We start from the raw sequence: 12,685 nt of genomic DNA on the forward strand, positions 1-12,685 counted from the left end.
TTCCTCATAGAGTTATGTGTATTAATTGAACAAAGATTTTGCTATGCTTTTTAATTAGAGTTACATTTAAAAACATCATGCAGCACTTTTGAACATGTTCTGCTTACTCTTGGATACATCCTATTGGGTGTGGCCACTATGACTTGTTAAGAATGTGATATAAACTGATTTAGTTAAAATCATGGTTCTTACTACTTCAGTGAGCATATTTAGGCAAAGAAAATGCTTTGAAAGTTCAATCCCATTGTTAGTTATTCTAATAAGTGTAATTAAATAAAGCTAAGAGGAAAATGCAAGTGCACTTAGATTTAAAAGGTCATCTTAGTGACTTTAATTATCCAATTTTGCAAGTAATAAGTGTCAGAATCATGGTCTTTGCAGGCAGGTAACTGAGCATAGAACTGTGAGTGGGGGAAGCCTTTGAGTGTGTTTTTGTAACCTGCTCAAAAAATAATTTCTTATGCAATATCTCCTTTTAGTCTGTCTTGTAATTTCACAGCCTGGCTCAGCCTCAGCAGTACATGTTTATATGCCAATATAGTTGCATAGAATCCCAGGACTCTCACCTACTCCTTCCAGTTTTGTACCACCTCTCCAGGTGCCCTGTTATTTAGCGAGTGTTTGGACTTCTCTTTTATAGTTTACTTTAAACTTTCTTTTAGACCTAATAACTTTTCTATCTATTCATATATCCAAGCTTCAGGGGGAAGAGGGAAATTACACGGGTAACTCATTAATGGGAATGGAAGTTGGATAAGTAGTTCCTTTGTGCTAATGAAGTGAATAGGCATCTTAGACTCCATACTAAATGCTAAAGCTAGACACTTCAGAAAATGCAGAAAACATTCCCTTGTTATTAATGGCATATTATCAAAGTACTTTTTTTTCTTTATTCTTGTGCCAAAATAGCCTTGTCATTATAAAGAGGTTACCCACAAAAACTACGACGCAATCCAGTAAAAGAAGTTTATGTATATTGACCTACCTAAGAGGATATGAAGCGTATAAAACTTAAGTGACTGAATTACGAGTGGTTAAATGTAATTAAGCAAGGAAACATTTTGTCCTATTTTCTTAGCACGAAATATAAAATTGGGGTTACTAAGTATATAGACAAAACAAGGCTTTTAGAATATTACTACTGTATTAATAACATTTGCATAATAGGTTATAAAGTATGTCACAATTGAAAGATTTCACTAGCCAGTGCTAGCGGACAGAGATATTTTCCCGATTTCAGCAGTTTCAGTTGAACTTGTTTTTGTCAGTTCAGTTTATTGTCTGCACCGAAAAATACCTGTGGAACTCTTGGTTGCCGCCAGTGCGTGTTTAGTTGGGGAGAGGGGGAAGCAGCGGTGTCTGTACTGATGCCTCGGCCTGGTTGCCCATCGCAGGTGCGGAAAGAATACGGCAAGTGCTTCAGGCACTCGTACTGCTGCAGCGGCCTCCCGACCGAGAGCCCCCACAGCTCGGCCAAGGCGTCCACCAGCAGGACCAGCGCTCGCTACTCCTCCGGCACGCAGGTAACAGCCTCGGGCAGCCCCCCCCCGTGAAAGCCCCCAGACGGCTCCTGTTCAGGGGCACGAGCCGTCTCATTGTAAGGGTGTCCTGATAGCAGATACTTGCTTTGTTAGTATTGTGGTTTTAATTTCTTCTGAAGTATTGCTCGAAAGTGTTTCTTTAGGTGCGAGCATCCTTTTATGAGAGGTATACTTGCTTAAAAAGTGTATCATCATCATTTCATCTTGGAGGCTTATATGTATGGCACAGTGCTCGTTGTGGGCACTCAGTGAACATCCGCTGAATAATTAGTCGTCTCCACATTTAAAAGAAAGGCAACTTTAAACTAAAAGGTTTTTAAAGAGTATAGGATTTAAATGCCCCTTCGTTGAAAAGCAACGGAGCAGTATAAACTTGCGTAATTTTAGGCCAGTATCCACACACATTTTCTTTTAAAAGCCCAACAGATAGTCGTCCACGGTTTGTTAGGGTAAATCTTTGTGTGTCTTTAATAAGGTTGAGCTTGGGGAAACTAACATAACGTCTGTCTTGCTATTTTATGTTGATAGAGTCGTATAAGAAGGATGTGGAATGACACTGTGAGAAAACAATCTGAATCTTCTTTTATCTCAGGTGACATCAATAGCACTTCAACACTTAATCAAGGTCAGTTACTAGGAAAATTTACAATATAAATTTTGTACCTTTTGCCAATTTACAGTAATTCTAGAGAAAATTGGGAACTTTTCTGTCAAATGGGTTTATATCGATCACAAGCTCCTAAATCTGTTGAGTGAATATTTATCCTTTATTAAAGTACATATAAATTCCTTTTTATTCAGTATTGTCATACAAAAAAAGTATAACTTTAGAGTTCACATTAGGAGTAAGGCTAGAAAAAGTAGTTACTGAAAATATACTTTGCCACAGATTCAAATGTTTTCCTAGTGAGTACAAATTTATTCTTTTAACTGAGACATTTACCAGAGTTTTCCTCCTAAAACCATCAGTACAATTAGAATAACTACTAATCACATTAAACAATGCCAAAATTCCTGTTTGCAGAAGTTTTTATTTTACATTTCTTTCAAAAAGTAAAAAGTGTCAAAAACATTTATAGTAAGTCTTCATAAACAAAATACATGAGAATTTACAAAGTAATTCTTTCTCTTTGAACTGTTTCTCATGTGTCTACAATTAGAACTTTAAATTTATCATCATCAATGTGATTCTTACAATAAGCTGGAAAATAAAATAATTTCGCAAGATAAAGACACAAGTGCATGTACACACACGTATTTCTGCATGCAAGCTTACTCAGTTTTAGTTTGGTATGAAGAAAATCATGTTGTTTTATATATCAGTGGAAAGGCAATTTATCCAGGTAATTTTAGTTTCGTTGTGCTGATTGGTAATATAACATTTAATGTTTTATCACAATGACATTTTTTCATTGTTGACATTGCTTTGATAAGAGTTGGTTTAAAATGTGAAAAAAGGAGCATGTATGACATCAAAACCAGGTTGAATCTTAAAATATTTTTGAGTCAGATTACATTAGCTATGCAAAACTTGTTTGATACGTATTGAAAGGTTTGTAATTTGTAAATTAGAATAAGTGAAATGTGTGTTTATTCCACGGCTCTGATGTTTTACCTAATTTTGTTAAGATGACTATCAAAGAGGAAATGAATTATTCAATGATTCATTCTTGAAACCTGGCAAATAAAATTCTTGTTATGTAAAATTTGTGAATGGTCCAATAATTCATTATACACAGCCTTTTTCTTCCTCAGCATGTGTGCTCTTGCATTTACTAAGAGAAGCTTTGTGCAATGTGTCATACTTTTTATCTGTTTGAAGTTGTTTTTCCTCCTGCTTGTATCAAAGTTGGTATTAACACAGATGTTTTCATGAGGGATAATCCCACACCTGTAAATTCTGAAAGTTTGAGATTCCCTCTTCTGGGCCTCAGTGGTTAGGTTTTTAATATTAAGCAGTAACATCTTGAAACATAATGTTGATCTCTGTGCATTTAATTGCCATTTTTGTTTAACAGTGATTTTTTGTATAAATTAGTAAATGTCATCCTCAGCAGGTGTTTACTTGGGGGACTTAGAAAGCACCTGTGAATTACTGAAATTTAACTTCCCTCTACCCTTTCTCCTTCAAATTAGTAGTTCAAATACAGTCAGAAAATTTCAGCAGATTTTTCGTTGCCAACTTGTTCACTACCCTTGATGAATACAAAAAGTACTGTACTGCAACTGTAACACTAAAATAAGAGAACTGATGTCTTGTCTTTTCTTTCCTCTCCTTCCTTTTCTTTTCTTTTTTGCTTTAGGAATGACTGGCAATTACCTACTAACAAACCCTCTTCTTCGACCCCACGGCACTAACAACCCCTATAACACATTGCTCGCTGAAACAGTTGTATGTAATGCCCCTTCAGCTCCTGTATTTAACTCACCAGGTGTGCTTATACTTATGAATAAAACTGCCTTTCTTTGCTGCTATAAACAGAGCTCTGAGCTTTGCCCTTTTTCTAGAATATTCAAGTTGCCATATATTTATTATTACATTCTTAGTTGCTCAATTGAAAAAGAACGGTATTGACCATGCCAGGCTTCTAAAACTGCACTATATTATAGTAAAAATTCAGTCACGATAGTATTTACCAATAATTATCCATGTTTTTGACACAGGTGGCATAAATCTTAATATATTATTACAGGACTGACATCACATGGTCCGAGAGCCCATCTTCAAGATTTATATCATTTAGAGGTATCCTATCTATGTAATATACTGTTCAGTTGACTCTAAAGCTTGCCGATAGAATTTGCTTTTGGAATGAATTAGTTAATAAAGATGATTTGGATGCCTAGGTTTAGAAAACTACATCCAGCATTATCAATGTAACCCAACTATAGTATAGTGCAGCTTTATGGTAGTTTTTCTTTTTATACTTAAAATAACTTTGAAAATAAAGTTAATATTAGTCAGTTTATACCTATAGTTTTGTGTGTGTGTTTTAACTGGGTGGGGAGAGAGATTGTCACTAACCCGTTCTGTATTACTGTGTTTTCTAATAGCTTATTTTTTAAAAAGCCTATATATTTAACAGAATTTTCAAGATTTTGGTAAACATTATCGCATAATTACTGCTAGCGTATAATCTTTATTTGTGATGGATATTTGCCGCTAAATTTAACACAGGAACTTGGCTTCTGTGTGTTTTTTTTTTTCCTTGAAATTCCTTTTTAACGTAACTGCAGCTTCTCTTTTCATTCTCTTGTTTTTCTTACTTTCCTTATGCTTTCCTCTAGCAACCTACAGAGAGACAAGTATGGGAGTAAAACTTAACTTTGCCTATCAAATGTAAATTTTTTCAGCATGATTTTTAACCGGCACAATTAAAACATAACTAGCAGTCATGAAGTAGACTCAGCGGGCAAGTGGTTCACAATTTGCAACTAAAAAGTTACCAAATTGAAACAGTACATCTGTCCGTACTGCCCTTTCGCAACAATAGAGGTCTGTAGCAAATGCTGTCCATGCTTAAGTATAAGCAATGCTGAAATAATTTGCTTTTTAAAGCCTGAGGTACTGTCAGCCAGAATGCTTAATAATTGACTTGTCATTTCTGCATTCCCACAGTCATCTTGCTACAGGCTGTGGACAGTCTTCAAGTGAATTACCTGAACTTGGGCAGAAAAAGTTGTCTCTTCAAAACCAATCAAAGATGTGCTTAAATCTGCAGTATATCATAGAAAACACTTTCTGGATTACCCAGTATACTTATTTATATTTATTAAGCCACAATAAAAAGAAAGAAAAAAATCTCACCTCTGTAGGAAACAAACCCTAGCCAGTGATCCATCCATCCTGTCACCTGTAACTTAAAACACCAAGTGTTTTCCGGTGGTGGATCTTATAAATAAAGATTGTGGTGCGTATATCAACTCACAAAGCTAGAGAATTGTGTCAGCCACGGTAAAGGAGCCCTTATAAATATCATAACTTCATTTTGTCATACATGAAGCATGATACCAACTGAATTGTCAGTGGCTCAAATTTAGAAGTTGGATCGGAATTTTTAAAACAACATGAGTGACCAACAAATATCATCCCCCCATTTTCTCATTTTCTGCTAATGATAATTTATCAAACAATTATCATATATTTATTGGTCATGCAGTTGAGTTTTCTAGGATAAGCTGCAGCTTTAAGAGTTGAGTGAGCACTAAAAAGGGAAATTTCCTATTTTTTCCAAGAATTAAACGTTTTTCCTAAACTCCTCCAAGCCTTGCATACAATGCAGCAGCCTCACAGTGGTCAGTTTCATTTCAATAACATCATTTCATTCTTTTTTTTTTCTTTTTCAGACCTATCTGTAGACAAGTGATTTTTCCCCCCCCCTAGGATTTTGAGAATGAATAACCTAACTTTCCATTTAATTTCCTATATTTTTCTTTTCATTTGCCTGAAAAGCACTGTGATGTCTTAGTTTACATGTTTATGTGTCTGTAGAAAATACAACTCTGATTCAAAGAGAGCATGTTACCATTTTTTTTTCTTCCTAAATCTCTTTTCATATCTTCAGTAGACTTATCCAATCTTTCATTCCTTTAGAGATAAAAATATATTAGCCAAGGCTGACACCCTTTTCCCATTCCATAGTTAATATTTATTCTTGGTTTAATTTCTGTGACCCATACTGAAGAGATCGCTGACATTTCTGCGTTTAACCTCCATGCCCGTGGTGTCTGTGGGCCGTCTCGTGCAGTGGACTGCTGCTGGTTCATTCGGTGCTGTCACTGTGACTGATGCGGACTGCAGGGCTGCAGGCAAACGCTTGACCACTAGGAGCCTGGGGCCATTGCTATTAGCATTAGTATCAAAAATATAGATATATCTCAAAATAATTAAAGACGTATTAAATGAAAAACTAAAAGGCTGCTATTGCTGGTAATCTAATTTGTTGAACCCTTGCTCTGACTAAGTTGCTGAGAAGCTTAGAAATTCTTCATCATGTTACAATAAATCATTTTACTTTCTTTTATATATCAGCTACTCTTAGGCCAGATAGCCTGAGCAGACAGACATGATGTGAGTTGTCCAAAGTGAGTCATTCCACCTGCTGTCTGTCGTGTTGTTGGATGGTGCTTGTGGGCCCCTGGTCCAGTCCGTGTGAGAGATGGCTGCCGTGTGTGTTTAACATGAATTCTTTGTATCTGTCCATTGTTTTCATTCTTTTTTTTATTTCATCTCCAGAAAAAGGAAATGTTAGATGTTGTTTAAAAAAAAGTTGCTTGCCACTTACGTGGGTTTGTGTTGTTGTACATTTGCCTTTGGTTTTTGTATGTGACGTGTTCCTTTTTAATTTAGTGTTGTTTAGGACAAATTCTGTTAATTTTATTTTTATAAATCATAGTCTCGTACTTGGAAATGTAATTGTCAGTAATGAATTGCTTTGCATTAACTATGCAAGGGCATGGAGTGAAGTCTTTTTTTTTTTTTTTTTGTAAGTGTCAGAGATTTGACCCAAAATCAATGAACTACTGTCTCCCCGAAATTGATGAAGTAATATTCTGGATGCCATCTTCCCTCCCTGGAAAAACAGTATTATTCTTTCACACTTTTTTGTATTACCTAAGGGGTTGCAACTGTTTACAGTTGGGAATGCGGGAAAGCTTGGCACTTTCCAAGTGTTAGCTTTCAAATACAACTTTGTCCTGAACGACATTAAAACGTCTTGTACAAAGGAATGAACGATCCTTTCGGAAGGAGCGGAGGCAATAACGGAAACCCCGTTTTCTGTTTCAGGACATTCACTGAACAATGCCAGGGATACAAGTGCCATGGATACTCTACCGCTAAATGGTAACTTTAACAACAGCTACTCACTGCGCAAAGGGGACTATCACGACAGCGTGCAGGTCGTGGACTGTGGACTGAGTCTGAATGACACCGCTTTTGAGAAGATGATCATTTCAGAGTTAGTGCACAACAACCTGCGGGGCGGCGGCAAGACTCACCACCTCGAGCTCACGCTCCCCGTCAAGCCCGGCATCGGAGGGAGCAGCAGCGAGGACGACGCCATCGTGGCCGACGCGTCGTCTTTGATGCACGGGGACAACCCGGGGCTGGAGCTGCACCCCAAGGAGCTCGAGGCGCCGCTCATCCCCCAGCGGACTCACTCGCTCCTGTACCAGCCGCAGAAGAAGGCGAAGGCGCAGGGCACCGACAGCTACGCGTCCCAGCTGACGGCCGAGGCCGAGGACCACCTGCAGTCGCCCAACAGAGACTCTCTGTACACGAGCATGCCCAACCTCAGGGACTCTCCCTACCAGGAGAGCAGCCCGGACCTGGAAGAGGACCTGTCGCCCTCCCGCCGGAGCGAGAGCGACGACGTTTACTACAAGAGCATGCCCAACCTGGGGGCCGGCCACCAGCTGCGCCCGTGCCACCCGCTGGGCAGGGGCAACAGCGACGGCTACATCATCCCCATCCACAAGGAGGGCTGCGTTCCCGAGGGCGACGTCAGGGAAGGGCAGATGCAGCTGGTGACGAGCCTCTGATCGCGGCCGGGAACGCCCGGGCCACCGGCGAGGGCTCGGGAAGCCGGCCCCCGCGGCCCCGAGCGGTTCCCTCGGACTCTGCCCGAGGCGCCCGCCTGGTCACCCGTGGCTCCCTCCAGTGTAAAGAAAGATGACTGAACCTTGCCGTTCCGTGAATTTTTATAAAACATACAAAAAAAAAAACTTTGTATATACACAGAGTATACTAAAATGAATTATTTGTTACAAAGAAAAGAGATGCCAACCAGGTATTTTAAGATTCTGCTGCTGTTTAGAGAAATTGTGAAACGAGCAAAACAGAACTTTCCAGCCATTTTACTTGCAGCAGTTTGCGAACTAAATTTGTAAATATGGCTGCACCGTTTTTTGTAGGCCTGCATTGTATTATATACAAGACGTAGGCTTTAAAATCCTGTGGGACAAATTTACTGTACCTTACTGTTCCTGACGAGACTTGGAAAAGCAGGAGAGAGATTCTGCGTCAGTTTGCAGTTCACTGCAAGTCTTTTACATTAAGGCAAAGTTTGAAAACATGTTTAACCACTAGCAATCAAGCCACAGGCCTTATTTCGTATGTTTCCTCAACTGTACAATGAACTATTCTCATGAGAAAAAAAAATGGCTAAAGAAATTATATTTTGTTCTATTGCTAGGGTAAAATAAATACATTTGTGTCCAACTGAAATAGAATTGTCATTAAAATAATTTTAAAGGGTTTGAAGAAAATATTGTGAAAAAGCTCTTGGTTGCACATGTTATGAAATGTTTTTTCTTACACTTTGTCATGGTAAGTTCTACCCATTTTCACTTACTTTCCACTGTATACAGCGTTCTGCTTTGACATGTTAGTTTTTATCCTTACATTGAAGTTTCTTATTGCCAAAAGAGCGCGTTTTATGGGGAGCAAGCTCTTTGAAGCCAGTTACGCCATGCCTTGCACAAATGTGGTGAAATCTAGAGAGATGGGGTGTCACCCTCTGTTTAGTCTGGAACAGAGGGCAGAGAGCGCACTGGGCACTTCTCACAAACTTTCTCGTGAACAAAAAGGTGCCTATTCTTTTTTTTTAAATAAAATAAAACATAAATATTACTCTTCCATATTCCTTCTGCCTATATTTAGTAATTAATTTATTTTATGATAAAGTCTAATGAAATGTAAATTGTTTCAGCCAAATTCTGCTTTTCTTTTCATCCCTTTGTGTAAACCTGTTAATAATGAGCCCATCACTAATATCCAGTGTAAAGTTTAACACGGTTTGACAGTAAATAAATGTGAATTTTTTCAAGTAGTTAACATGTGCACTTTTATGTATGATACACAATTGGCTTTAACACGCTGGTCCTTTCCTACTCCTCCCCCTTGGATATGTTTAGATCCCTTCATCATATAACCCATGGGTATGTGAAGGAATACAATTAAGTTACCTGATGGTTTTATATGCTAAAAAGTATATATTTGTATTCTGATTACCTATTACCCATGCTCAAAATTTGGCCCATACGTTTCAATCAGGGGAATATATTGAAAGCTTTTTTTGTTTGTTGGATTGCACCAGAACTTAAAAAAGAACAGTGGAAAAAAGAAGGCTTGCAAATTCTACAGTCAAATTGAGGAGCATAAAAAAAAAAAAAATTGATTTTTCAGCATTATTGAAGACATTCCTAAAACATACTTTTACAGTTTGAGGATTATAAGTATCCCTATAGGGAGCTGCGAATGACAATATTTGTTATCGTGGAAAGGTTTAAAAATCATATAATTGAATCTCAACAAATAGATTTTTTCCTGTCCACATCATAAGTGTTTATACCAAATTCTTCTACAGCTTAGTGGTTCTTTCCAGTGCTCCTACCAAGTTAGAAATCACTTTATTTTATGGGGACACACTTAGTCATGCCTGTTGAGTTTAAAAAGAGTAATGAGAAAAAAATTTTCAAGTATATATTTATATATCTAAATGTGGATATAGTAAGGTAGACACTATATAACAGAGTATCAATATTTAATAGGGTAACCATGGAGGAGTATATTCACATGTAGTTAATACCTAACAAGCTGGAGATTGACTATAAGAAATTATATTTCTATTCAAACAGATTTAATTCTCTGAGGATAGTCATATTTCTTTGGCTAAAATTCTTTAGCCACTTAACAGAATTTTATTTGCTGGAAGGGGGTATTATAGAATCAAACATTTTCTATTTTATACTTCTTTCCTTTCAAAGCCTGAAACTATACAGTGTTGTGTGATATGTACTTCCCAGGATACAAACTATGTTAGGATCAGGTTGGTTCATTAATGAATTACCAATTAAAACCCCCACACAGCATTGATTATTCAGTTAGAGCTGTTTCTCTTGAAGCAGTTCTTAAAACTGGTATGATGGGAACAAGTACCTTTTAAAAGTACATGTTCTCTTTTAACAAAGTAATTTATTTTGAGTCTTTATATTAGAGAATACAATTTGGAAGGTATCATTCATCTTTGCCACCAAAAGAAAAATTGTTTTGAAAACAGATTTCTTTGTAAAAATACATCAGTGTTGCCTTAAATTCCATCTAGGCTTCCTCCTAGTAACAAGTTAATTTCTTAAGTTTAAAATTATTAATCTACTGTCTGATGCATTACTCTGTTTATTAGCCCAGTAGGTTCTCGGGGTCTGCCCAGACTTCACCTGGATACACAGTGTCTACATCCTTGATTGTTTCTCTTTGTGATAGTCACAACTGTGAACTTTTATAAAGTCACATTATTGTACCTCTTCCCAGGGACAGTTACTCTGCTGGTCTGTTCATAATAAGGAATGCTTGTTTTCAATTTGTTTTAGATGTAGCTTGATAGGGATTAGTCCAGATTGACTTATTTGAAAATCTAGGCTTGTGTGTGTTCTAGTTACGAAAGAAAAGTAGAGCTTATACATGTGTATATATTCATCGTACAGGCTTTTAAAATCATGTATGTGGGAGAGAATCCATACAAGTCTCAAGTTACTTAAATATGTTGCCAAGTCCATCTCCTCCACATTCATTTGAGGGTAGTTACATATAATATTTTAACCAGTATAACAACAGGACAGAAAATCACCGTCACTGTTCTCTCCCCCGTAAAGAAAAGCACCATGCACAAATTCATTGCCAGATTTCAAAAGAAATATTCATGTGCGTTTGTTCTAACAGTGTTTTCAGGACCCCTGCTTTATGTATTTATTTAAATGAAAAGGGAGAAAATGTACTTTTCCATCAACTCAACTTTGAACCTCAGGCTTCAAACTGACCTTTATGATGCTCTCATGGGATATAATGTTTTGTAAAGAACATTGACTCACTAAGACTTTTATTGTGGTTATAACCTAAGTAGAAAAACTTGAAAGAATGCATACAAGTTGAATTTTTGTAATGAAAACAGCTCTTCGTATTTTATTGATACTGAAATTTTCTTTAAAAACAGTTATTCCTGCAGTGTTTTACAAATAAAAAAAAACTACCTGTGTTCCAGATATTATTTCTCTTTCCATGAAACTGTTGCATTAAACCTCAAACATGAGTATGAAAAGGTACTGACGTGTTGAATATAGATGCGGAGGGCTTCACAGGGTAATAAAATTAGGGTGCTTTTTGGTGAGAAGGCCTTCCTGATCACACGCTTCCTGCTAGGGAGCCTGCAGGTGATGTCCAGCGGCCCTTAAAAGCAGACTGGGAGCAGAGCCGAAGGATGAGTGAAGGGTACTGGGTTTGGAGACTAATTCCTGGCTCCTTCATTATCATTTGAATGGGATGGGCTGGGAATTTTCTGTTATGTCACTTTGAGTCTCCAAATGAGCATAGAAACACAATATGTTAGCTAAATGCACCAAGCCCAGAACTTGGGTGTTTAAGGATGTCACATTTCTAACCGGTGTACACTTGGTGCATATCACTGATGCTTTGTTCCAAAATGTAAGGGACTGATGGAAGCTCCTGGACATTGTCCAAGTTCAACTCAAGGCACTATGGCCACCATGCTTTCAAGGCCAGGCTGACATCTCTCTGTCAGGGGGAGTTAATAATAAGCCGTAAGTGTACCATGTAATTAGGCTAATTAAGTGTGCCATGTTTTTCACATATTGGGATCAGACCACCCCTCCTCTCTTTAAGGCCTCTGGAGTCGCCATCCTTTCCCTGGTGATGGTACTGTTTACTGAGTGCAGTTTCTCAGGAAGAAGTCTTCAGAAGTCCGTTCGATTTTTAAAGCCCATTTAAAAACTATTGTTGAAAGGATTACAGATGCCCCCTTTTCCCCCACTGACTCCCTTCACCCCGCTCCAGCCCCTCCCCAGGCCTCCCCCGAACTATTGTCTGCCTGTGGGCTAAGCATATATGCATGTAAGTTCTCAGGTTAATCTCTTCCTGCCCCTACCTTGCCCTCCGAAACACATCAGTCTGTTGCATGTTTCAGTGTCTCTGGATTTGTTTTGTTCATCAGTTTATTTTGTTCATTAGATTGCACATACACGTGAGACCGTGTTAAAGCCCAGTTTTAACTGGTGAAGTTTTTCTGAATTAACGCACTGTGAAATGCTGTTGGGTATGCTGGCTTTTAATGCTATAGATCATTGTTTGA

General features: G+C 37.9%; 1 protein-coding gene across 15 annotated transcripts in view; it reads left to right on the forward strand.

Annotated features, from left to right (window-relative positions):
• ADGRL2 (adhesion G protein-coupled receptor L2) overlaps positions 1-11,582 on the forward strand; it is a 489,292-nt gene extending 477,710 nt beyond the window's left edge. For 8 of the 15 annotated variants that reach the window (XM_016220628.2, XM_087820544.1, XM_087820546.1 and 5 more), the window contains 3 exons: positions 1,395-1,523; positions 2,070-2,166; positions 7,330-11,582. In XM_016220628.2, the coding sequence (XP_016076114.2) occupies positions 1,395-1,523; positions 2,070-2,166; positions 7,330-8,084 (981 nt within the window). In that variant the 3' untranslated portion in view covers positions 8,085-11,582. Of the gene's footprint in view, positions 1-1,394; positions 1,524-2,069; positions 2,167-3,844; positions 3,974-4,205; positions 4,288-7,032; positions 7,299-7,329 lie in introns of those variants that run through there. The other 7 variants (XM_087820548.1, XM_087820550.1, XM_087820549.1 and 4 more) reach the window with 5 other exon arrangements.
• Positions 11,583-12,685: the final 1,103 nt, after the last annotated feature.

The sequence above is a fragment of the Miniopterus natalensis genome, chromosome 9 (assembly GCF_054644295.1).
Source record: "Miniopterus natalensis isolate mMinNat1 chromosome 9, mMinNat1.hap1, whole genome shotgun sequence".
In the NCBI taxonomy this organism is placed as follows: Eukaryota; Metazoa; Chordata; class Mammalia; order Chiroptera; family Miniopteridae; genus Miniopterus; species Miniopterus natalensis.